The sequence below is a fragment of the Engystomops pustulosus genome, chromosome 11, assembly GCF_040894005.1.
Source record: "Engystomops pustulosus chromosome 11, aEngPut4.maternal, whole genome shotgun sequence".
Taxonomy (NCBI): domain Eukaryota; kingdom Metazoa; phylum Chordata; class Amphibia; order Anura; family Leptodactylidae; genus Engystomops; species Engystomops pustulosus.
Window position 1 is genome coordinate 8,415,392 of NC_092421.1, and position 27,746 is coordinate 8,443,137.

General features: G+C 51.5%; 2 protein-coding genes across 5 annotated transcripts in view; one reads left to right on the forward strand and one right to left on the reverse strand.

The window, feature by feature from the left end:
* LOC140106026 (uncharacterized) overlaps positions 1-27,746 on the forward strand; it is a 582,332-nt gene that overhangs the window by 300,296 nt on the left and 254,290 nt on the right. The gene's annotated exons all lie outside the window — the stretch shown is intronic.
* LOC140106081 (uncharacterized) lies at positions 14,658-27,490 on the reverse strand. Its single transcript, XM_072130292.1, has 7 exons — positions 27,201-27,490; positions 24,766-24,856; positions 20,408-20,593; positions 20,196-20,316; positions 19,016-19,113; positions 18,743-18,824; positions 14,658-17,023 (listed from the first exon to the last, which is right to left on the reverse strand). Exons 1-7 carry the CDS (start codon positions 27,236-27,238, stop codon positions 15,975-15,977), a joined length of 1,665 nt encoding a protein of 554 aa, XP_071986393.1. The 5' UTR covers positions 27,239-27,490; the 3' UTR covers positions 14,658-15,974.

Genomic DNA, 27,746 nt, shown 5'->3' on the forward strand with positions numbered 1-27,746 from the left:
TGAGCGGGGAAGAGACACATGCAGGATATCGGGTACAGGATCTTAGTGACTCCCCACACAGCGCATTATACACGGACAATGCACTTACATACACCGGGAAGAAGAAGGTGAACTCCGGGGACCTGAGCGGGGGAAAGCGACACATGCAGGATATCGGGCGCACGATCTTAGTGACTCCCCGCACAGCACATTATACACGGACAATGCACTTACATGCACCAGGAAGAAGAAGGTGAACTCCGGGGACCTGAGCGGGGGAAAGCGACACATGCAGGATATCGGGCGCACGATCTTAGTGACTCCCCGCACAGCACATTATACACGGACAATGCACTTACATGCACCAGGAAGAAGAAGGTGAACTCCGGGGACCTGAGCGGGGAAGCGACACATGCAGGATATCGGGAACAGGATCTTAGTGACTCCCCGCACAGCGCATTATACACTGACAAAGCACTTACATGCACCGGGAAGAAGGTGAACTCCGGGGACCTGAGCGGGGAAGCGACACATGCAGGATATCGGGCGCACAATCTTAGTGACTCCCCCCACAGCGAATTATACACAGACAATGCACTTACATGCACCAGGAAGAAGAAGGTGAACTCCGGGGATCTGAGCGGGGAAGTGACACATGCAGGATATCGGGCGCACAATCTTAGTGACTCCCCGCACAGTGCATTATACACGGACAATGCACTTACATGCACAAGGAAGAAGAAGGTGAACTCCGGGGACCTGAGCGGGGAAGCGACACATGCAGGATATCAGGCGCAGGATCTTAGTGACTCCCCGCACAGCGCATTATACACGGACAATGCACTTACATGCACCAGGAAGAAGAAGGTGAACTCCGGGGACCTGAGCGGGGAAGCGACACATGCAGGATATCGGGCGCAGGATCTTAGTGACTCCCCGCACAGCGCATTATACACGGACAATGCACTTACATGCACCAGGAAGAAGAAGGTGAACTCCGGGGACCTGAGCGGGGAAGAGACACATGCAGGATATCGGGTACAGGGTCTTAGTGACTCCCCGCACAGCGCATTATACACGGACAATGCACTTACATACACCGGGAAGAAGAAGGTGAACTCCGGGGACCTGAGCGGGGAAAGCGACACATGCAGGATATCGGGCGCACGATCTTAGTGACTCCCCGCACAGCACATTATACACGGACAATGCACTTACATGCACCAGGAAGAAGAAGGTGAACTCCGGGGACCTGAGCGGGGAAGCCACACATGCAGGATATCGGGCGCACGATCTTAGTGACTACCCGCACAGTGCATTATACACGGACAATGCACTTACATGCACCAGGAAGAAGAAGGTGAACTCCGGGGACCTGAGCGGGGAAGCGACACATGCAGGATATCGGGAACAGGATCTTAGTGACTCCCCGCACAGCGCATTATACACTGACAAAGCACTTACATGCACCGGGAAGAAGAAGGTGAACTCCGGGGACCTGAGCGGGGAAGCGACACATGCAGGATATCGGGCGCACAATCTTAGTGACTCCCCGCACAGTGCATTATACACGGACAATGCACTTACATGCACAAGGAAGAAGAAGGTGAACTCCGGGGACCTGAGCGGGGAAGCGACACATGCAGGATATCAGGCGCAGGATCTTAGTGACTCCCCGCACAGCGCATTATACACGGACAATGCACTTACATGCACCAGGAAGAAGAAGGTGAACTCCGGGGACCTGAGCGGGGAAGCGACACATGCAGGATATCGGGCGCAGGATCTTAGTGACTCCCCGCACAGCGCATTATACACGGACAATGCACTTACATGCACCAGGAAGAAGAAGGTGAACTCCGGGGACCTGAGCGGGGAAGAGACACATGCAGGATATCGGGTACAGGGTCTTAGTGACTCCCCGCACAGCGCATTATACACGGACAATGCACTTACATACACCGGGAAGAAGAAGGTGAACTCCGGGGACCTGAGCGGGGAAAGCGACACATGCAGGATATCGGGCGCACGATCTTAGTGACTCCCCGCACAGCACATTATACACGGACAATGCACTTACATGCACCAGGAAGAAGAAGGTGAACTCCGGGGACCTGAGCGGGGAAGCCACACATGCAGGATATCGGGCGCACGATCTTAGTGACTCCCCGCACAGTGCATTATACACGGACAATGCACTTACATGCACCAGGAAGAAGAAGGTGAACTCCGGGGACCTGAGCGGGGAAGCGACACATGCAGGATATCGGGAACAGGATCTTAGTGACTCCCCGCACAGCGCATTATACACTGACAAAGCACTTACATGCACCGGGAAGAAGAAGGTGAACTCCGGGGACCTGAGCGGGGAAGCGACACATGCAGGATATCGGGCGCACAATCTTAGTGACTCCCCCCACAGCGAATTATACACAGACAATGCACTTACATGCACCAGGAAGAAGAAGGTGAACTCCGGGGACCTGAGCGGGGAAGTGACACATGCAGGATATCGGGCGCACAATCTTAGTGACTCCCCGCACAGTGCATTATACACGGACAATGCACTTACATGCACAAGGAAGAAGAAGGTGAACTTCGGGGACCTGAGCGGGGAAGCGACACATGCAGGATATCGGGAACAGGATCTTAGTGACTCCCCGCACAGCGCATTATACACAGACAATGCACTCACATGCACCAGGAGGAAGAAGGTGAACTCCGGGGACCTGAGCGGGGAAGTGACACATGCAGGATATCGGGCGCAGGATCTTAGTGACTCTCCGCACAGCGTATTATACACGGACAATGCACTTACATGCACCAGGAAGAAGAAGGTGAACTCCGGGGACCTGAGCGGGGAAGCGACACATGCAGGATATCGGGTACAGGATCTTAGTGACTCCCCGCACAGCGCATTATACACGGACAATGCACTTACATACACCGGGAAGAAGAAGGTGAACTCCGGGGACCTGAGCGGGGAAAGCGACACATGCAGGATATCGGGCGCACGATCTTCGTGACTCCCCGCACAGTGCATTATACACGGACAATGCACTTACATGCACCGGGAAGAAGAAGGTGAACTCCGGGGACCTGAGCGGGGAAGCGACACATGCAGGATATCGGGAACAGTAGCTTAGTGACTCCCCCCACAGCGAATTATACACGGACAATGCACTTACATGCACCAGGAAGAAGAAGGTGAACTCCGGGGACCTGAGCGGGGAAGCGACACATGCAGGATATTGGGCGCAGGCTCTTAGTGACTCCCCGCACAGCGCATTATACACGGACAATGCACTTACATGCACCAGGAAGAAGAAGGTGAACTCCGGGGACCTGAGCGGAGAAGCGACACATGCAGGATATCGGGCACACGATCTTAGTGACTCCCTGCACAGCGCATTATACACGGACAATGCACTTACATGCACCAGGAAGAAGAAGGTGAACTCCGGGGACCTGAGCGGGGAAGAGACACATGCAGGATATCGGGTACAGGATCTTAGTGACTCCCCGCACAGCGCATTATACATGGACAATGCACTTACATACACCGGGAAGAAGAAGGTGAACTCCGGGGACCTGAGCGGGGAAAGCGACACATGCAGGATATCGGGCGCACGATCTTAGTGACTCCCCGCACAGCACATTATACACGGACAATGCACTTACATGCACCAGGAAGAAGAAGGTGAACTCCGGGGACCTGAGCGGGGAAGCCACACATGCAGGATATCGGGCGCACGATCTTAGTGACTCCCCGCACAGCGCATTATACACGGACAATGCACTTACATGCACCAGGAAGAAGAAGGTGAACTCCGGGGACCTGAGCGGGGAAGCGACACATGCAGGATATGGGGCGCAGGATCTTAGTGACTCCCCGCACAGTGCATTATACACGGACAATGCACTTACATGCACAAGGAAGAAGAAGGTGAACTTCGGGGACCTGAGCGGGGAAGCGACACATGCAGGATATCGGGAACAGGATCTTAGTGACTCCCCGCACAGCGCATTATACACGGACAATGCACTTACATGCACCAGGAAGAAGAAGGTGAACTCCAGGGACCTGAGCGGGGAAGTGACACATGCAGGATATCGGGCGCACAATCTTAGTGACTCCCCGCACAGCGCATTATACACGGACAATGCACTTACATGCACCAGGAAGAAGAAGGTGAACTCCGGGGACCTGAGCGGAGAAGCCACACATGCAGGATATCAGGGGCAGGATCTTAGTGACTCCCCGCACAGCGCATTATACACAGACAATGCACTTACATGCACCAGGAAGAAGAAGGTGAACTCCGGGGACCTGAGCGGGGAAGCGACACATGCAGGATATTGGGCGCAGGCTCTTAGTGACTCCCCGCACAGCGCATTATACACGGACAATGCACTTACATGCACCAGGAAGAAGAAGGTGAACTCCGGGGACCTGAGCGGGGGAAAGCGACACATGCAGGATATCGGGTACAGGATCTTAGTGACTCCCCGCACAGCGCATTATACACGGACAATGCACTTACATACACCGGGAAGAAGAAGGTGAACTCCGGGGACCTGAGCGGGGAAAGCGACACATGCAGGATATCGGGCGCACGATCTTAGTGACTCCCCGCACAGCACATTATACACGGACAATGCACTTACATGCACCAGGAAGAAGAAGGTGAACTCCGGGGACCTGAGCGGGGAAGCCACACATGCAGGATATCGGGCGCACGATCTTAGTGACTCCCCGCACAGCGCATTATACACTGACAAAGCACTTACATGCACCGGGAAGAAGAAGGTGAACTCCGGGGACCTGAGCGGGGAAGCGACACATGCAGGATATGGGGCGCAGGATCTTAGTGACTCCCCGCACAGTGCATTATACACGGACAATGCACTTACATGCACAAGGAAGAAGAAGGTGAACTTCGGGGACCTGAGCGGGGAAGCGACACATGCAGGATATCGGGAACAGGATCTTAGTGACTCCCCGCACAGCGCATTATACACAGACAATGCACTTACATGCACCAGGAAGAAAAAGGTGAACTCCGGGGACCTGAGCGGGGAAGCGACACATGCAGGATATTGGGCGCAGGCTCTTAGTGACTCCCCGCACAGCGCATTATACACGGACAATGCACTTACATGCACCAGGAAGAAGAAGGTGAACTCCGGGGACCTGAGCGGAGAAGCGACACATGCAGGATATCGGGCGCAGGATCTTAGTGACTCTCCGCACAGCGTATTATACACGGACAATGTACTTACATGCACCAGGAAGAAGAAGGTGAACTCCGGGGACCTGAGCGGGGAAGCGACACATGCAGGATATCGGGTACAGGATCTTAGTGACTCCCCGCACAGCGCATTATACACGGACAATGCACTTACATACACCGGGAAGAAGAAGGTGAACTCTGGGGACCTGAGCGGGGAAGCGACACATGCAGGATATGGGGCGCAGGATCTTAGTGACTCCCCGCACAGTGCATTATACACGGACAATGCACTTACATGCACAAGGAAGAAGAAGGTGAACTTCGGGGACCTGAGCGGGGAAGCGACACATGCAGGATATCGGGAACAGGATCTTAGTGACTCCCCGCACAGCGCATTATACACAGACAATGCACTTACATGCACCAGGAAGAAAAAGGTGAACTCCGGGGACCTGAGCGGGGAAGCGACACATGCAGGATATTGGGCGCAGGCTCTTAGTGACTCCCCGCACAGCGCATTATACACGGACAATGCACTTACATGCACCAGGAAGAAGAAGGTGAACTCCGGGGACCTGAGCGGAGAAGCGACACATGCAGGATATCGGGCGCAGGATCTTAGTGACTCTCCGCACAGCGTATTATACACGGACAATGTACTTACATGCACCAGGAAGAAGAAGGTGAACTCCGGGGACCTGAGCGGGGAAGCGACACATGCAGGATATCGGGTACAGGATCTTAGTGACTCCCCGCACAGCGCATTATACACGGACAATGCACTTACATACACCGGGAAGAAGAAGGTGAACTCCGGGGACCTGAGCGGGGAAAGCGACACATGCAGGATATCGGGCGCACGATCTTAGTGACTCCCCGCACAGTGCATTATACACGGACAATGCACTTACATGCACCAGGAAGAAGAAGGTGAACTCCGGGGACCTGAGCGGGGAAGCGACACATGCAGGATATCGGGCACAGGATCTTAGTGACTCCCCGCACAGCGCATTATACACGGACAATGCACTTACATGCACCAGGAAGAAGAAGGTGAACTCCAGGGACCTGAGCGGGGAAGTGACACATGCAGGATATCGGGCGCACAATCTTAGTGACTCCCCGCACAGCACATTATACACGGACAATGCACTTACATGCACCAGGAAGAAGAAGGTGAACTCCGGGGACCTGAGCGGGGAAGCGACACATGCAGGATATCGGGCGCACGATCTTAGTGACTCCCCGCACAGCGCATTATACACGGACAATGCACTTACATGCACCAGGAAGAAGAAGGTGAACTCCGGGGACCTGAGCGGGGAAGCGACACATGCAGGATATTGGGCGCAGGCTCTTAGTGACTCCCCGCACAGCGCATTATACACGGACAATGCACTTACATGCACCAGGAAGAAGAAGGTGAACTCCGGGGACCTGAGCGGGGAAGCGACACATGCAGGATATCGGGCGCAGGATCTTAGTGACTCCCCGCACAGCACATTATACACGGACAATGCACTTACATGCACCAGGAAGAAGAAGGTGAACTCCGGGGGCCTGAGCGGGGAAGCGACACATGCAGGATATCGGGCGTACGATCTTAGTGACTCCCCGCACAGCGCATTATACACGGACAATGCACTTACATGCACCAGGAAGAAGAAGGTGAACTCCGGGGACCTGAGCGGGGAAGCGACACATGCAGGATATCGGGTGCAGGATCTTAGTGACTCCCCGCACAGCGCATTATACACGGACAATGCACTTACATGCACCAGGAAGAAGAAGGTGAACTCCGGGGACCTGAGTGGGGAAGCGACAAATGCAGGATATCGGACGCATGATCTTAGTGAATCGCGCCGGACATCATCCTCATCGGACAACGCACCTCGGGGATAGCGACAGGACCGGGTAAGTAAATGTGCCCGAGTGAGTCCACATATAAGAATATTATATCTTTCAGGCTTCTAAGAAATCGTGATGACACTTATTTTATCTGGTATTAGGTTGTTTTTAGTTTACTTTGAGAAGCTTTGTATATACATCTATATGATTATATGTTTATTATATATGTTTTCATGTACCTCAAGACTGCACATTTTTTAGATTTTTACTTTCTTTTATAAGGAAATATGAATTATCGCCGATTAGTTTTATCAATGAACATTGTGTTTGGTTACTAGTGCTGAAGAAGTGTCCGGGGCTTCTGGTCCCTGGTTTAGGTTTACGGACAGTCCGTGGATACACATAGACACGGCAGGGCTCAGACCAGTGGACTATTTTAAGATTTTTTTTAGTGATGACCTAATTGGTCTGATAGTGTCCTAGACCAATCTCTATGCTGCGGAACATATTGCCCAATACCCCAATTCTTTTTACACACAACCCCACAGGTGAGCCACTGTCATTGCAACAGAGATGGAGAAATTTTGGGGCATAGCACTTTTAATGGGACTGATAAAAAAAAAGCCCCAAATCATGGTCTTTTGGAGCACAGACATATTGTTTCACACCCCAATGTTCCGCCTGGCGATGAGTAGAATGCGCTTTGCAGTGGGATGTGTCAGGATCAAAAGGATTGGTCCTGTGATATTGATCCCTGCCATTGGTGATCATGGTGGAGGGAAAGTAGGAATAACCTGGGGGTCATGGTGGAGGGAAAGTAGGAATAACCTGGGGGTCATGGTGGAGGGAAAGTAGGAATAACCTGGGGGTCATGGTGGAGGGAAAGTAGGAATAACCTGGGGGTCATGGTGGAGGGAAAGTAAGAATAACCTGGTGATCATGGTGGAGGGAAAGTAGGAATAACCTGGGGGTCATGGTGGAGGGAAAGTAGGAATAACCTGGGGGTCATGGTGGAGGGAGATGAGAGAAATATTTCCAAGGAAAGTAAAAATAATCCCAAATTATTTTTCAAGTATATAGACTATAAGAAACTAAAAACAGAGAGCGTGGGCCCCCTGAGGACATGGTGGACGGAGATGAGGACTAACCAGGGGGGTCATGGTGGAGGGAGATTAGAAGTAACCTGGGGGTCATGGTGGAGGGGGATGAGGAATAACCTGGGGGCCATGGTGGAGGGAGATTAGAAGTAACCTGGGGGTCATGGTGGAGGGAGATGAGGAATAACCTGGGGGTCATGGTGGAGGGAGATGAGGAATAACCTGGGGGTCATGGTGGAGGGAGATGAGGAATAACCTGGGGGTCATGGTGGAGGGAGATGAGGAATAACCTGGGGGTCATGGTGGAGGGAGATGAGGAATAACCTGGGGGTCATGGTGGAGGGAGATTAGAAGTAACCTGGGACATCTCTTCCCAATTGTTTTGGCCATTGCCGGGTTCCAAATAAACTATAAGTGGAATTATTGAATTTCTTTGTCTCTGAGTGATCCCTGTATATGGCTGAGAACACCAAGGGGTCCCTACACCAGGGGTCCCTACACCTACATGGTGGCTGCCCCAGGGAGAAACATCCGATTCCTTCAGCTTCTCCTTCCTTCCTTGTGCTTCCTCCTGTCAGAGACCTATCAGGCTGTGGATGACACCTCTATCCCCTGGTACTCAGCACCACGACTAGCGACAAGCACTAGGCCGCGCTCCGCCAGCCATTCAGGTACCTCAGGGATCTGGCTGACTATATTTATGATTTGTATTAAAGTGCAACTCAGATTCATTTGTTACAACTATTTGCCTATTACATTCATTACCTATGTTTAGCAGTTCCTTTGCTATCCTCCTTAGTTTAGCTTGAAGTATGTGTCTTACCTGGCTCTGCTTATCTCTGTCAGACCGCAGCTTGTTAGCTCATGGATGGATTCTAACAGCTGTAGGTAGGGGCTGTTACTCCTTCACAGTATGGAGGGAGGAGGAAGATGCTTCTCATTGCTAACACTGGGGGAAGTCATGTGATGCCCTCTGTGTGTAGCTAGGAGGAGAGCTATGTGGCTGTGCAGCTCTGTGGATACAGAAGTCTCCTGCAAATAATAGAACTCCCATGTTTCACTCAGTTCCTCCATATGTCTGTGATTCTGCACTTTGTCTCTCTCTGCACGTTAAGCTGTGTCACAGACTCTTCACTCCTCTGCAGCCCCCTACATCCAGCCTTGCTCTTCAGACCATATCTACACAGCAGGAAAGCTGATAATCCTAGTGTTCACACAGACTATACAGTTCATGTAACTGTTTCGCTGCTGTCAGGTCACTCATTGTATAGTCCCGTATGTACACCATATGCCATGCTCAGTGATTTTACTCGAATCTCCCTGAATTTGCAAATAAATTACTTTATGAGAGAACTCAAAACAAAGCTGGGAAGGGCAATCCTGGGTGGTGGAAGTATATGCACCAGAGCCATTCCTGCCTGTGATACTAGTGGCTGCCTGGGCTTTGTGACCACCAGCTCTTCCTCAGAACTATCATTGCCTTTGAGTCATGTTGGGTCTAGGACACCGTCATTACCCCTCCATTACCCCGTCATTTTCTTCCACCAATCCCTTACTGCTGCCCTTTGGTTTCAACATCATCATGGTAGATGGTCCGGTGTCCACATCTTTAAACTCCCCACAAGCTATTGGGCATCTGGGAACTGTATGGGGCACATGTACTAAGGGCTTTGCACAGGTTTTCTGTTTGGACTTTAGACGTTCTTTTAGGTGCAAACTCCTTGCACAGGTATTTAAGAAGTTAAGCCTCCTAAGCTCCCAACGTTGGCCAAATGGATCTCCTCATTGATTAATATGGAACTTCTGATGTATAAACTCACTGACACGGCTAGAGGTTCTCCAGATTTTCTTCAATCTGGAATGTGTGGGTAACAGCCCAGACTGCTGCGGGAGGGGAGGAGGGGTCGTTCCGTATGTGTGAGGTGTGAATGGGGCACATTTACTTACCTGGTCCAGTCATAATCCCGCGGTGCGTTGTCCAACGAGGATTCGGGTCTGGCGGGATTCACTAAGGTCGTGCATCTGAGTTCCTGAATGTGTCGCTGCTGCACCGAGGTCCGCCGGAGTTCACCTTCTTCTTCCCGGTGCATGTGAGTGCTGATCTTGCGACACAATTATCTTTTTCAAATTCTGCCTTTTTTTCCCGAATCCGTCGGGTTGTCCTACGGCCACGCCCTCTGATGCGCCACAATCTGATCGTGTGCGCCAAAATTCCAGGGCAATTCAGTGCAAAAGAGAAATAGTCAGGAAACCTGACGAAAAAAATGCGGCGTTCGGACCCTTAGTATTTGAGCCCCAATGTGTGTTCTCCGCCTTGGGGAGGGGGTACCTCCTGTGGGGACAAATATCTCTTCTGTTGCTGCATCACCGGCTGATGCTTTGATCCTATGTTGATATTTTCATGCCGATAACCTATTTTCCGTGATTGTACCTTGTACTTCCCTGAGGCGGGTGTTTGCCTTTGTGCGCGGTTGTATTCTTGAAAACTGAAAAATAAAATCTTTAAAAAAATTAAATAATTGTGTCACACGTCCCAAGTTATAGATAGACCAGAAAAAAAAGTGGTGCACCAGTTCAGGGGGCGCCAGATTCATGAAAAACAGGCGCAAGACATCATGAATCTGGCGCCTCCTGCACTATACACAGGTAAGCCACACTTAGGGGCATATTTACTAAAATTAGTGCAAACTGCACTATGTCTGTAACTGGGGCAGAGACCGGGGGTTGGCCACAGAATACCAGCTAGGAGAGGTAATGACTGCTCCACGACCCGTGGCTGAGACGTTCTTGCTATTGGGAGGGTTTTGCACAAAAGAGGTGGAGCTTATTTAAGACAATCCGATGGAACTTCAGGAACTCTTTGCATCGTAATTGACCAATGCCTTAACTCTGGTCTCTTCCTTCTGGGAACACACACCGTACCTCCCACTGCCTGGAAAAGGATAATTATTTAATTGCCTCCGTTACCACCGGACAGTGCTGGTCGGATCCACTCACCAACACCCAGACCATCGTTTAGCGCAGGCAGCGGGCACCGGGACCCCGCAGGCAGCGGGCACCGGGACCCCGCAGGCAGCGGGCACCGGGTCCCCGCAGGCATCAGGACCCCGCGACTCGGAGCACAGGAGCAGTGACGTCGGAGCACAGGAGCAGGCAGGAGGCATGGGGCACCGGGACCCCGCAGGCATCGGGCACCGGGACCCCGCAGGCAGCGGGCACCGGGACCCCGCAGGCATCAGGACCCCGCGACTCTGCAGGCAGCAGGGCGGGGACAAGCAGGCATCGGGACCCCGCGACTCTGCAGGCAGCAGGGTGGGCCAGGCGCGAACGAGCAGGCAGCGGTAGCCGGGGTCGAGCGGTCAACAGAGTGCTGGGACCCGGCAGGGGTAGGTATCATTGATGAGGCTGGGGAGAAGGTACGCGTGCCAGCAGAGAGGGCTCTGCGTGCCCTCTCTGGCACGCGTGCCATAGGTTCGCCATCACTGCCCTATGCCATGCTCAGTGATTTTACTTGAATCTCCCTGAATTTGCAAATTACTTTATGAGAGAACTCAAAACAAAGCTGGGAAGGGCAATCCTGGGTGGTGGAAGTATATGCACCAGAGCCATTCCTGCCTGTGATACTAGTGGCTGCCTGGGCTTTGTGACCACCAGCTCTTCCTCCGAACTATCATTGCCTTTGAGTCATGTTGGGTCTAGGACATCGTCATTACCCCTCCATTACCCCGTCATTTTCTTCCGCCAATCCCTTACTGCAGCCCTTTGGTTTCAGCATCATCATGGTAGATGGTCCGGTGTCCACATCTTCAAACTCCCCACAAGCTATTGGGCATCTGGGAACTGTATGGGGCACATGTACTAAGGGCTTTGCACAGGTTTTCTGTTTGGACTTTAGACGTTCTTTTAGGTGCAAACTCCTTGCACAGGTATTTAAGAAGTTAAGCCTCCTACGCTCCCAATGTTGGCCAAATGGATCTCCTCATTGATTAATATGGAACTTCTGATGTATAAACTCACTGACACGGCTAGAGGTACTCCAGGTTTTCTTCAATCTGGAATGTGTGGGTAACAGCCCAGACTGCTGCGGGAGGGGAGGAGGGGTAGTTCCGTATGTGTGAGGTGTGAATGGGGCACATTTACTTACCCGGTCCAGTCATAATCCCGCGGTGCGTTGTCCAACGAGGATTCGGGTCTGGCGGGATTCACTAAGGTCGTGCATCTGAGTTCCTGCAGGTGTCGCTGCTGCACCGAGGTCCGCCGGAGTTCACCTTCTTCTTCCCGGTGCATGTGAGTGCATGATCTTGCAACACATTACCTTTTTCAAATTCTGCCTTTTTTTCCGAATCCATCGGGTTGTCCTACGGCCACGCCCTCTGATGCGCCACAATCCGATCGTGTGCGCCAAAATTCCGGGTAATTCAGGGCAAAAGAGAAATAGTCAGGAAACCCGACGAAAAAAATGCGGCGTTCGGACCCTTAGTATTTGAGCCCCAATGTGTGTTCTCCGCCTTGGGGAGGGGGTGCCTCCTGTGGGGGCAAATATCTCTTCTGTTGCTGCATCACCGGTTGATGCTTTGATCCTATGTTGATATTTTCATGCCGATAACCTATTTTCCGTGATTGTACCTTGTACTTCCCGGAGGCGGGTGTTTGCCTTTGTGCGCGGTTGTATTCTTGAAAACTGAAAAATAAAATCTTTAAAAAAATTAAATAATTGTGTCACACGTCCCAAGTTATAGATAGACCAGAAAAAAAAGTGGTGCACCAGTTCAGGGGGCGCCAGATTCATGAAAAACAGGCGCAAGACATCATGAATCTGGCGCCTCCTGCACTATACACAGGTAAGCCACACTTAGGGGCATATTTACTAAAATTAGTGCAAACTGCACTATGTCTGTAACTGGGGCAGAGACAGGGGGTTGGCCACAGAATACCAGCTAGGAGAGGTAATGACTGCTCCACGACCCGTGGCTGAGACGTTCTTGCTATTGGAGGGTTTTGCACAAAAGAGGTGGAGCTTATTTAAGACAATCCGATGGAACTTCAGGAACCCTTTGCATCGTAAATGACCAATGCCTTAACTCTGGTCTCTTCCTTCTGGGAACACACACCGTACCTCCCACTGCCTGGAAAAGGACAATTATTTAATTGCCTCCGTTACCACGGACAGTGCTGGTCGGATCCACTCACCAACACCCAGACCATCGTTTAGCGCAGTAACAGTGACATTAAAGAAGATCTAGCACTCACGTTGTAGCCCGTTTACTCATCGGTGTCTTAGGTTTGACACACCGGGATTCCGGAAAAAAAAAAAAAAAAAGATGTTGATTGGCCTCAGGTTCTCTGTGTGTGTCAGACATGGGGCTCTTGGCTTCTTATGCACGCCTCCAGCATGACGCCACCAGCAGCTTCTGGAAGGGAGAGAGAGGTAACTATCGCGCTGGAGGCGTGCATAATTATCAGCCTGCCTGACATACACACAGCGACCGATGCCAAGTCTATTTTTTTCAGGAATCATGACCCCCCCCCTCATCACAACTGGTGGGTACAGTATAAATGAAGATGGAGGTATGGGGGATAATAGGGAGAATCAGTTTGCGGAAACCTCTTGGACTTTTTCTGTATTTCGCTTTTCACCTTCACAAATCTATTTTTTTCTGTGTAACAAATTGTTCTTTTTATTTTCTTTGCCGTACACTGTACCTCTGCTTTATTCTTTGGGTCACTCCAATCATGGAGATATCAAATAAATTTTAAAACCTTTAGTAAGAAAAAAATTGTCTTTGTTTCACCCTATTCTAATGCCAATAACTTTATCATATTTTAATGTATGGACCTGTGTAAGGTGTCGTTTTTGCGGGACGAGCTGACCTTTTCATTTCTACCATCTTTGGGGGGTGGGAGGGCCGAGGGGGGGGGGGGGGTTGTGAACACTTTGCCAATATACTTCATTAAGAAATTATGCTTAGGTGGCTCAGTGGTTAGCATTACGGCATTGCAGCGCTGGGGTCCTGGGTTCAAGTCCCAACCAGTTCCACATCTGCAAAGAGTTTGTATGTTCTCTCCGAGTTTGCGTGGGTTTCCTCCCACACTCCAAAACATACAGGAAAGTTGATTAGATAATGAACCCCATTGGGGACAGGGACTGATGTGACAAACTCTATGTAGCGCTTCATAATCTGTGTGCGCTATATAAATAAAGAGTTATTATTATTAATGCTTAGTTTGTAGAGAAACAGACTGAAAAATGCCCCTTAGTATCATAACTTCTATGTTACTATCAAAGTGTAGTGAAGGGGTTAGACCTCCCTTCTCAGAGCTGTGTAACCAAACACAGGGAGATTAGATGTGAGCTTGTGCAGCCTCCATAGACACACGCTGTACAGGCTGGAATACACATATCTGGAATACAGCAGGATTTTCCTTACAAACTAAAAAAAAAAACAATGTTTGGTAAAATGATTTTGATGGGAGGAGCTGATGTCACATTGGTCACATATCACTTACTGAAAACCATTTCCATGCTTTACTGATAGATTAGATATAAATACACAAGACACAATACATCTATATACACAGGCATTATAGAGATACATTCACTAAGCAATTCCCATGAAGAAGTCACAGTGGGGCACTCCATGATACTATTGCCCATAGCAACCAATCATTGCAGGTTTTCTGTAGGGCAATGTAAAAATAAAAATCTTCCCAAAGCCGTGGACCCAAGAGCCCGTCCCCTCTCCATGGAGGATACACAATAAATACAATAATAATGGATTCAAATGAAGAATCTGCCTAATTATCTCCTAACTAACAACCTCTTCAGCTTTAGGACGTTTTGGACATCGTAGATCTACTCCTCCCCAAATGCTTCGACATATCCTCCCTGCCACATGTACAGATCCAGAGATTGGCAATGGATATAGGATTTTGGGTCCTGCAGAGACCCCGGATGCCGGGTCCCAATTTATTCTAGAATCCTCAGATGAGCGGAACTCCACAGGGAGCCCTGGACATGTTCCAATGTACTGTAGGAGCCCTGGACGTATCCGAAATACATAGATCTGTGGCTCTATGGACCAGTTCTGACTCATCTTGTGTTCTGAAGGATCAATGACTGGACCTATAAGGAGCAATAGCAACATCCCAGGGACAGGCCGGGGGTGTCCAACACAGAGACAATCACGGAATAAGCCTGTAACCGCTGGCCACCCCTCCCCCAGTGATACAGTAACTTTCTAATGACTTGCTGAGACTTACTACACCTGTAACGCAGTACATTGTACATATATATATATATATTACTCGTATGTATAGTGTTTGTTTAGTTCGCCCTTGTGGCAATTAAATAACCTAAACTTGCATTGTTCCAAAAATCCACATGTCTGTGTTCTCAAATATAACGGATAACGGGCCAGAAGACAGCCCAGGTAGTATGTATATATATATGCTACCTGGGCTGGCTTCTGGCCCAATATAACCCCCTTACAAACTGGTTTATATCTAACGAGAGCTGGAGGCAGTTCTACTCGCTCCAGAGGTGAGTGGAAGGAGTCTTTCAGCCGTTCAGGGTTGTGAACGAGTGTTGTATCACACCGGAGGTCGCATGGACCACTCTCTCTCATGTCCTCCCTGAGCCCAGGTGTCTGTGAGAACATTACTAAGCTGAACTTGTGTAGCGCTAGGGACTGCGGAACATCACACACACAATATAATAAAAAAAATGTGGCTCATAAAAGTAAATACATGAACATTAAGGTCACAGGGGGGTTATACAAAGCCATGTATTATCCCAGCCGTTGCAAACAACGGAACGTCACGGACCCAGATTATATGTCAGGAACGGGTGATCCCTCATGTGAACTCTCTGATGAGTTATAAGATCTGAATTATGACTGAAACACTTCCCACAAAAGGGACAGGAATATGGCTTCTCTCCTGTGTGAATTCTCTGATGTCGAAGGACGTCGATTTTGCGGATGAAACATTTGCCGCATTCAGAACACATGAATGGCTTCTCCCCTGTGTGAATTCTCTGATGCTGGAAAAGATCCGAGCTTTGCTTAAAGCACTTCCCACACTCAGAACACGGAAAGGGCCTCTCCCCCGTGTGGCTTCTCTGGTGTCGGATCACATCGGATTTCTGGATGAAACATTTGCCACATTCGGAACACGCGTACGGCTTCTCTCCCGTGTGGATCTTCTTATGTATCTGAAGTCCAGATTTCTTGGTAAAACATTTTCCGCACTCCATACAAGAAAAGAGTTTTTCGCCCGTGTAAGACTTTTCCCCCATGTGAATTCTCTGATGTTTGATCACGTCCGATTTTTGGATAAAACATTTGCCGCAGTAGGAGCACGCGTACGGCTTCTCTCCTGTGTGGACCTTCAGATGCATTTGAAGACCCGATTTCTTAGTAAAACATTTCCCACACTCCATACAAGAGAACAGTTTCTCTCCCGTGTGAGAACTTTCCCCCGTGTGGATTTTCTGATGTTTAACCAAGTCTGATTTTTGGATAAAACATTTCCCACATTGTGCACACGAGTATGGCTTCTCTCCTGTGTGGATTCTCTGATGGATCTGAAGGCTATATTTCTTGGTAAAGCACTTTCCGCATAGCGGGCAGGAGAAGACCTTCTCTCCACTGTGGAGCTTCATGTGGTTGAGAAGATCCGATTTCTGGCTGAACCATCTTCCACATTCCGAGCACATGAATGGACTCGTGTCCAGGTCTTGTTGTGAATAATGTGCAAAAGCCTGGCATTCATTGGCATAAAGTTCCGGGTGAACCTGTGGATGAAGCTGTGGAGAAATGTATTCATCTCCGTCATAATCTGGTGTATTGTCGAATCCATCAAAATCTAGAGGAGACAAGAAAACACAAGCTCTTAATACTCACATATTCCATGCGATCTCTAGTGATGACTTCTTGGATAATTTGGCTTTTTATTGCTATAACCTGCTCATAACAAACACCATCGGGCTCTGTGTGGGGGCTGGCAGTGAATACTGTAAGTATACATCTTCTGCGTTATCCGTTTACTTAGAACGCAAGGAGGTGGAGCTAATGTGATGCTGCTGCTCCCTCTGGAGGGAGGGCGGTGGAGCTTGTGTGATGGGGCTGATACTTGCTCACTCTGGAAAGAGAGGGAGCTGATGTGATGCTGCTGCTCCCTGCTTACTCTGCAGGGAAGGGGGTGGAGCTCATGTGATGCAGCTGCTTCCTGCTCACTCTGGAGCGAGGGAGATGAAGCTCATGTGATGAGGTTGTTCCCTGCTCACTCTGGAGGGAGGTGAAGCTCATGTGATGGGGCTGCTCCCTGCTCACTCTGGAGGGAGGTGAAGCTCAGGTGATGGGGCTGATACCTGCTCACTCTGGAGGGAGGTGGAGCTCAGGTGATGGGGCTGATACCTGCCCACTTTGGAGGGGGGGGGAAGCTCATGTGATGCTGTTGCTCCCTGCTCACTCTGGAGGGACGGAGGTGGAGTTCATGTGATGGGGCTGCTCCCTTCTCACTCTGGAGGGAGAGCGGTGGAGCTCATGTGATGCTGCTGCTCCCTGTTCACACGGGAGGGAGGTAGAGTTTATGTAATGGGGCTGCTCCCTGCACACTTTGGAGGGACGCTATATACAGAGGGCGACCCGGGGGAACTAGTACAACCACCATTATCTGACACCAGCACCCAGAGATAGGAGAGAGACCCCGGCACCCGGAGAGTTGTAGCAGAGAGAGACCCCGGCACCCGGAGAGTTGTAGCAGAGAGAGACCCGGGCAGCTATAGAGGAGAGAGACCCCGGCACCCAGAGAGCTACAGAGGAGAGAGACCCCGGCACCCAGAGAGCTACAGAGGAGAGAGACCCCGGCACCCGGAGAGCTACAGAGGAGAGAGACCCCGGCACCCGGAGAGCTACAGAGGAGAGAGACCCCGGCACCCGGAGAGTTACAGAGGAGAGAGACCCCGGCACCCGGAGAGCTACAGAGGAGAGAGACCCCGGCACCCAGAGAGCTATAGAGGAGAGAGACCCCGGCACCCAGAGAGCTATAGAGGAGAGAGACCCCGGCACCCAGAGAGCTATAGAGGAGAGAGACCCCGGCACCCAGAGAGCTATAGAGGAGAGAGACCCCGGCACCCAGAGAGCTATAGAGGAGAGAGACCCCGGCACCCAGAGAGTTACAGAGGAGAGAGACCCCGGCACCCAGAGAGTTACAGAGGAGAGAGACCCCGGCACCCAGAGAGTTACAGAGAAGAGAGACCCCGGCACCCAGAGAGTTACAGAGGAGAGAGACCCCGGCACCCAGAGAGTTACAGAGGAGAGAGACCCCGGCACCCAGAGAGTTACAGAGGAGAGAGACCCCGGCACCCGGAGAGATATAAAGGGGAGAGCTTAGCCTGGACCTAGGATCCTTGGAGCTTTTGCCCTTAGTGTATTACACTTTCATTGCCTTCCTCATATGTCTCGGGGTCTATGCACACGGGGAACAAGACGGCTCAGCACAACACAGGCCACATCCACCACTGGCCTTACAAGTAACAGAACTATTACCTGTAACAACCCAAGCAAACCCACCGCTCCTTACCTGTGGGAATATATGTGGGAACATCCTCGTCCATATACTCCTCTTCTTCAACCTTAATAACTTTTATTATCAGATCTTCTCCCTGGACAGAATATTGCAGATAATTATACACGGTGATACTCTACATGATGTCATTATAGACCGGCCACATGTCTACATCATTATGGTCGTTCTGGGACACAGCTTAAACTATTAGTAATGTAACGGCTGACAACCCAGCACTGAATAAGGGAGTCCCCTCCATCTCACACAACACTCCTCAGAGCCATCTACCTGAAGATCTTCAGCTGAACTCTCATCGTCCTCAGCACCGTCTTGGGAATACAGAGGACTTGGACTTCTCTCAGGAGAATTTCCATGACTGGATCCATCTGTAGGAGACGGCACAAAAAGATAATGCCCCAGATTTATCAGGAAAACTGCAGACTGTGCTCCCCCCCCTCCCCCCCCGTGCAGTCTGTACCACGTGCCGCCCCTCCTGTGCAGTCTGTACCACGTGCCGCCCCTCCTGTGCAGTCTGTACCACGTGCCGCCCCTCCTGTGCAGTCTGTACCACGTGCCGCCCCTCCTGTGCAGTCTGTACCACGTGCAGCCCCTCCTGTGCAGTCTGTACCACGTGCCGCCCCTCCTGTGCAGTCTGTACCACGTGCCGCCCCTCCTGTGCAGTCTGTACCACGTGCCGCCCCTCCTGTGCAGTCTGTACCACGTGCCGCCCCTCCTGTGCAGTCTGTACCACGTGCCGCCCCTCCTGTGCAGTCTGTACCACGTGCCGCCCCTCCTGTGCAGTCTGTACCACGTGCAGCCCCTCCTGTGCAGTCTGTACCACGTGCAGCCCCTCCTGTGCAGTCTGTACCACGTGCAGCCCCTCCTGTGCAGTCTGTACCACGTGCAGCCCCTCCTGTGCAGTCTGTACCACGTGCAGCCCCTCCTGTGCAGTCTGTACCATGTGCAGTCCCTCCTGTGCAGTCTGTACCATGTGCAGTCCCTCCTGTGCTGCCTGTACCATGTGCAGTCCCTCCTGTGCAGTCTGTACCATGTGCAGTCCCTCCTGTGCAGTCTGTACCGTGTGCCGCCCCTCCTGTGCAGTCTGTACCATGTTCCGCCCCTCCTGTGCAGTTGCTGTGCAGGGTGCAGCAGATTACAGGATACTGGGCACAGTCTTTATTAATCTGGCGCCCCCGCAGTGCTCCGGATGTGTGAACCATTTTTTGGGGTCCATCTTTACTATACAGGGTGTGACACAATTATGTTGAATTGCTGTATTAAATGTGTTGCAAACTCCAACTAACTGCTAACATGCCCCTTTAAGTGCACAGTTTTCTGTCTTGTCAACACAGAGTAGCCGTGATACAAAACTGGCACAGCCAAAATATTAGATCTAGGCCAATATGTTTATGTGAGGGTCGGATAAAGGGTGTAACCAGGTCACCATTAAAATACTTTTTACTCTTACCCGGTGACGTGAGGTTCTGGTGGTTCTCCATGACGTCCTTGTATTGGTCCTTGTGTCCTTCTATATACTCCCACTCCTCCATGGAGAAATAGACGCTGACATCCTGACACCTTATAGGAACCTGACACCCACAATGACACAGTCATCACCCAGACACATCACCCCTTGTGTATAATACTGTATAATGTCCCAGCATTCCCTGCAGCGCTCACCTCTCCGCTCAGCAGCTCTATCATCTTATAGGTGATCTCCAGGATCTTCTGCTCCATGTCCCTCTCTGATGTCAGTGATGGAGGCTCCATGATGGGGCTCTGGCTCCTGCTGCTTGCTCCAGGCACATCGGGACAACTACTTGGGGCATCAGACTCACATGAGGTCTTTCTCACGACTGTGAAACCCTGTGTATGAAAACAAACCCTAAGAAATATCAGAAAATAGACACAAGTGACCCTCAGGTTTGACACGACCAATGCTACAGGAGACTACAATGACGAGGCGCTGCCGGCAGTGCACTGTACTGTGTGATGAGAGGCACATGCTGGACCAGACGCAAGTACTTAGGTAAGTGTTCATTATCGATTTGACACGATCAGGGGCGCGCTGGAGAGTAGGAAGGGAGCCCACTCTTCTCTTTTTAAAAAAAAAAAGTTTTTATTTTTGCAATTTTTCAAATTTTTTTTTGTACAAGTACAACAAACAAAAACTGAATAACAAGACCGCCGGCTACTCCTTACTCATCACCACATTACAGCAGTAGTATTACATCATGAAGTAACAGTCATAAGTAACATGTGGTATACTGTACAGGCTTCAGGAAGGAAATCAGAATATTGTAGCCAAATCACTTGCTACACAGGAATTAACCTTGACGCTTAGACAATCAGACACTCGCTATAGGGGCTTACTGTTTAATAACATCCAAGATCAAGGCCCGCTTAAAATTTGGAGTTGAGGCCCCTAACATTCCAGCTCATAATTTTGATGGTAGTCATATAAATGGAAGGGAAATGGATGTAGGGAAGGAGACCTGAGCAACCAAACAATCATCCTTCCATACCACAAAGACAGACAATCCACCAAAAACATGACAGATACAACCAGAATAGAGTAAACAACCCCAAAAGGAAAATTTAGACCACAAAGGATATTGGTCCATTTTCATTCAGGAGGTGAGCGCCTCCCAGCACCGGCCGAGTGGCCGCATCGCCCCAGTGAAGGGCTTCAACAAGTGAGGTGAAGAATCAAGTCTTTTGACCAACTACAATACGAAGCCTTGATGGATAGATCACTGAGTATTTATATCCCTTGTCTCGGAGGTGAGCAAGAACTTTGGTAAACTGCGACCACTGTTTTGTTACCGATGCAGAGAAATCTGGGTAGAAGGGCGCTCTATTGTTAGTGTACAGAATTCCTCCCTTAGCGCGGACCGCCCTAAGTAAAGAGTGTCTGTCCCTAAAATGCAGCAACCGGGCCAAGAAGGGTCTTGGATTGCCCCCTGGGGACCCAGGGTGGGACGGTACCTGATGGGCCATTTCTACTGGAAAAACCGGAGAGCAGGTATCTGCTGGCAGCATAATTTTGAGCAAATTTTTAAAAAAAGGATACAGGGTCCGTCCACTCGACCTTTTCGGGAAAGACTTCCACCCGGACGTTGTTCCTTCTTAGATGGTTTTCCAGATCATCGGCTCTGTCGACATGTGACGCCGGAGATCACTAATTTGTCTTGGCGTAGGCCTCTGGACATCCTCGACCTCAGATATTCTGCGCTCTGTTTCTGTGATTCGTTCTTTGGCTCAATGCATGTGATATATCCATATAACAAAGTCCTGCCGTAGCTCATCCACTTGGGTAACAAGTTTACATTGGAACAGCCAGCTCTTTCGCAAACTTGGTCACCAGTATTTTGCAGAGATAAAGTCCAGAGCACACTTGGAATGGTGCAGCAGCTGTCCTTAAAGGGGTTATCCGGGTTTAAAAAATTTCTTATGGCCCGGCTGGGGAGGGCTATTGTAAACATGTACTTACCTCCTCCGGTGCTGCCGATGTCCCGCGCCGCGGCCGGTCTTCTCTGTGCGCCGGTATCATTACAAGAGCGCACAGAGAGCTTCCGGCCGGCCAGATGCTCCCATGCGACACCATCTCCCAGAGCTTACAACGCTGAGAGATAGGGACGGATGGGAGGAGCCGGCCACAGCGTGGACCGGAAGTTCCCTGTGCGCGGCTTCTGTGTCCCTGTAAACAAACAGTGGCACGGATCGAAGGGACCGTGGTGTGGGACATCAGCAGCGCCGGACAAGGTAAGTACATGTTTATTATGTTTAACTAGCCCTCCCCAGCCCGGCCCTAGGTAATTTTTAAAACCCGGATAACCCCTTTAAACACAGTTCCGCCTGCAAGGGTTAATATATAGCAGGGCCCATCAACAAAGGGGTTCAAAGGGCTTATAGAGGGCTCATGTAGTACCAGGTGGGGTGCAAAACTTAAGATCCCCTGGAGTAAGGTGGATAGCTGAAGAACATAGCCCTATCTCCTCCTGTGTGGCGTTCCGGAGTGGAGCACGAGAGAGGATGGCGCAAGATGGCGCCGATTTTGTCTGACTGGGGCAGGAGATACGGGAGGACCTGGTGGTGTGAACAATTCAGATGCTGACGCTTTATCTCCATTGCAGTGGGATCGATTCCGGGAGCTGGCTCCGGTCGCGGAAGACATGGGGATTCCTTGCCCGTCGCATCTGTGGGGGATAGCCTTCGAGCGCGGGGAAGCTGATAAGAGGGTCTCTGGCTGAGGGCACGTGATCGGCGTATGAAGAGGTACTGGCTCAGTGGGATGTTCTAGTGGAGGAGTTGGGTGGTGGAAATACAGGGGAGGATCGAGAAAAGGCTTTTCTAGTCTGGTTAGGAAGAGCGGCTACTGCAGGAATGGTCCAGGGCAAAAGATAATTTTTTGTTCATTTATTCAAAACAAAAGCAGCACAAACAAAAATTTGAGCAGCACAAACGTAGCAGAATTGTTCGGTCCCAGTTTTGTTTCATTTGGGCAATGTGGGGAGGGGGGGGGGGCTGGTTGACCTCTGATGACCTCTAGATACTTTCATTAAAATCTTAAAAACGATAGCGGCACAAATGAAAATTTCTGCTGCACAAACGTTTGACACCAATTTTGTTTGATTTGAACAAGGTGGTGGTGGTGGGGGGGGGTGTTCATCTTCACTCAGGTCATTTAGACGCGCGCCATTGTATTGGCTGCACAATAACAGAACCCTCCGCGCTTCATAAGAATTTGAGTACGAAGATCATAACATGGGTGTAAATAAAAACATTATTCAGGAACGTGTGTATTTCGTGTTACGTGTAACTTTATGGACACGATGGGGGTCGTGATGTTTATATGTAGCCACAATAGGCGAAGAGGATGGAATGTTCATCGTTTCACTCAATTTCCGAAAAAAAAAAAAAAAAAAAAAAAAAAGCATTTACGAATTATAATCAGAGAACAAGCGTGTTCTCAGATTGTCCTGGATAGAAAAGGGTTCATTACATGAACATTCGATGATATTATGAAGCTACTACATTAGTACTGCGGCAGTAATCAGCCGTGGGACATCCAGACCCCGGGGCTAAACCCTAACCCTGGGTAAGATCACGAGGGGCCTGATCCAGGAGGAATGAGACACAATCCCCTTACAACACGCAGCCATGCTTGACCGTGGCGTGGTAGGGGTTAACACCTGCGATTCTCAGTTATCTCCAATAGTGAGGGTTCGAGCGGAGCGTCAGCTTCTATGTACAGATGTGTCAGAAGCGTTAGTACCTTCCCACAGCCTCATGCTAACACGGCATATTACATTAAGGGGTTGATACAGCTAAGAGTAATGTCATGTGATATATTACCCAGAATCCCTCACCTCTCCGGTCATGTCCTGTGTTATTACTACAGATAAGAGTGATGTCATGTGATCTATTACCCAGAATCCCTCACCTCTCCAGTCATGTCCTGTGTTATTAATACAGATAAGAGTGATGTCATGTGATCTATTACCCAGAATCCCTCACCTCTCCAGTCATGTCCTGTGTTATTACTACAGATAAGAGTGATGTCATGTGATCTATTACCCAGAATCCCTCACCTCTCCTGTTATGTCCTGTGTTATTAATACAGATAAGAGTGATGTCATGTGATCTATTACCCAGAATCCCTCACCTCTACAGTCATGTCCTGTGTTATTAATACAGATAAGAGTGATGTCATGTGATCTATTACCCAGAATCCCTCACCTCTCCGGTCATGTCCTGTGTTATTAATACAGATAAGAGTGATGTCATGTGATCTATTACCCAGAATCCCTCACCTCTCCGGTCATGTCCTGTGTTATTAATACAGATAATAGTGATGTCATGTGATCTATTACCCAGAATCCCTCACCTCTCCAGTCATGTCCTGTGTTATTAATACAGATAAGAGTGATGTCATGTGATCTATTACCCAGAATCCCTCACCTCTACAGTCATGTCCTGTGTTATTAATACAGATAAGACTGATGTCATGTGATCTATCACCCAGAATCCCTCACCTCTCCAGTCAGCAGGTGGATGATCTCCAGGGTGAGGTCCAGGATCCTCTCCGTTGTTGCATTCCGGTGCTTGGTCAGGATTGGGCTGAGGCTGCAGAGAGATGTCAGAGTATTAGGTTCATAAATACTAAATGTGTCCAAGCACAAAGACACAACATGGACCAGCGTGAGATCATGTGATAACCGCCCCTCCCCATTCACATATCTACAGGTACCCCACTAGCCCCCTCTCCCCCCCCACGTCAGCCCTGCCCTCTCTGCCCCCCCCCCTCTCTGCCCCCCCCACGTCACCCCTCCTCTCTCTCTCCCCACGTCACCCCTCCTCTCTCTCTCCCCACGTCACCCCTCCTCTCTCTCTCCCCACGTCACCCCTCCTCTCTCTCTCTCCCCACGTCACCCCTCCTCTCTCTCTCTCCCCACGTCACCCCTCCTCTCTCTCTCCCCACGTCACCCCTCCTCTCTCTCTCTCCCCACGTCACCCCTCCCCTCTCTGCCCCCCCCCACCTCACCCCTCCCCTCTCTGCCCCCCCCCACCTCACCCCTCCCCTCTCTGCCCCCCCCCACGTCACCCCTCCCCTCTCTGCCCCCCCCACGTCACCCCTCCCCTCTCTGCCCCCCCCCACGTCACCCCTCCCCTCTCTGCCCCCCCCACGTCACCCCTCCTCTCTCTGCCCCCCCCCCCTCTCTGCCCCCCCCACGTCACCCCTCCCCTCTCTGCCCCCCCCACGTCACCCCTCCCCTCTCTGCCCCCCCCACGTCACCCCTCCCCTCTCTGCCCCCCCCACGTCACCCCTCCTCTCTCTGCCCCCCCCACGTCACCCCTCCCCTCTCTCTCTCCCCACGTCACCCCTCCCCTCTCTCTCTCCCCACGTCACCCCTCCCCTCTCTCTCTCCCCACGTCACCCCTCCCCTCTCTCTCTCCCCACGTCACCCCTCCTCTCTCTCTCTCCCCACGTCACCCCTCCCCTCTCTGCCCCCCCCCACGTCACCCCTCCCCTCTCTGCCCCCCCGTCACCCCTCCCCTCTCTGCCCCCCCCCACCCCTCTCTGCCCCCCCCACCCCTCCCCTCTCTGCCCCCCCCACGTCACCCCTCCCCTCTCTGCCCCCCCCACGTCACCCCTCCTCTCTCTGCCCCCCCCACGTCACCCCTCCTCTCTCTCTCTCCCCACGTCACCCCTCCCCTCTCTCTCTCCCCACGTCACCCCTCCCCTCTCTCTCTCCCCACGTCACCCCTCCCCTCTCTCTCTCCCCACGTCACCCCTCCCCTCTCTCTCTCCCCACGTCACCCCTCCCCTCTCTCTCTCCCCACGTCACCCCTCCCCTCTCTCTCTCCCCACGTCACCCCTCCCCTCTCTCTCTCCCCACGTCACCCCTCCCCTCTCTCTCTCCCCACGTCACCCCTCCTCTCTCTCTCTCCCCACGTCACCCCTCCTCTCTCTCCCCCCATGTTACCCCTCCTCTCTCTCCCCCCATGTTACCCCTCCTCTCTCTCCCCCCATGTTACCCCTCCTCTCTCTCCCCCCATGTTACCCCTCCTCTCTCTCCCCCCATGTTACCCCTCCTCTCTCTCCCCCCATGTTACCCCTCCTCTCTCTCCCCGTGTTACCCCTCCTCTCTCTCCCCGTGTTACCCCTCCTCTCTCTCCCCCCGTGTTACCCCTCCTCTCTCTCCCAACGTGTTACCCCTCCTCTCTCTCCCCATGTTACCCCTCCTCTCTCTCCCCATGTTACCCCTCCTCTCTCTCCCCATGTTACCCCTCCTCTCTCTCCCCATGTTTCCCCTCTCTCTCCCCATGTTACCCCTCCTCTCTCTCCCCCCATGTTACCCCTCCTCTCTCTCCCCCCATGTTACCCCTCCTCTCTCTCCCCCCATGTTACCCCTCCTCTCTCTCCCCCCATGTTACCCCTCCTCTCTCTCCCCCCATGTTACCCCTCCTCTCTCTCCCCCCATGTTACCCCTCCTCTCTCTCCCCCCATGTTACCCCTCCTCTCTCTCCCCCCATGTTGCCCCTCCTCTCTCTCTCCCCATGTTACCCCTCCTCTCTCTCCCCATGTTACCCCTCCTCTCTCTCCCCATGTTACCCCTCCTCTCTCTCCCCATGTTACCCCTCCTCTCTCTCCCCATGTTACCCCTCCTCTCTCTCCTCATGTTACCCCTCCTCTCTCTCCTCATGTTACCCCTCCTCTCTCTCCCCATGTTGCCCCTCCTCTCTCTCCCCCCATGTTGCCCCTCCTCTCTCTCCCCCCATGTTACCCCTCCTCTCTCTCCCCATGTTACCCCTCCTCTCTCTCCTCATGTTACCCCTCCTCTCTCTCCCCATGTTACCCCTCCTCTGTCTCCCCATGTTACCCCTCCTCTCTCTCCCCATGTTACCCCTCCTCTCTCTCCCCATGTTACCCCTCTCTCTCCTCACAGCTCTGGGCACAGTCTGTTACCTGTGTTCTCCCGCCGCAGGACTCTGTATTCTGTCCATTCTCCGCCCGCCAGTGATGGAGGACGCTGAGCTCTGCTGCTGGTGACACTGCGCTCTCCGGAGCTGAGGACTGGACTCCAGTAACAGCGCCCCCTGTCCGCGGGAGGAATGGAGTGCACACTGCACAGCACAGGCCGCCCCCGTGTACAGGAGAAGCACTACAAGTCACACAATGACCCGCACTGCGCCCCGGAAGTACACACAGAGCTAGCGGATACAGGACCTGCAGTGACGTCATCGTCATGTGATCAGTCACTTGTGTGGGAGGAGTCAGGCAGTGCTGAATCTGAGGAGGCAACACAGGAGTGCACAAAGCATATAATACTGCACACATAATACTGCACACATAATACTACACACATAATACTACACACATAATGCTACACAGATAATACTGCACACATAATACTGCACACATAATACTACACACATAATACTACACACATAATACTGCACACATAATACTGCACACATAATACTGCACACATAATACTGCACACATAATACT

Coding starts and splice junctions, on each gene's coding strand:
- LOC140106081 (XM_072130292.1), bottom strand. CDS start 27,238: ATGGACAGAATACAGAGTCCTGCGGCGGGAGAACACAG. Junction 20,594..24,765: donor TCCACCTGCTGACTGGAGAG/GTGAGGGATTCT, acceptor TTTCATACACAG/GGTTTCACAGTCGTGAGAAA. Junction 17,024..18,742: donor TCCCACATATATTCCCACAG/GTAAGGAGCGGT, acceptor TGTCTCCTCTAG/ATTTTGATGGATTCGACAAT.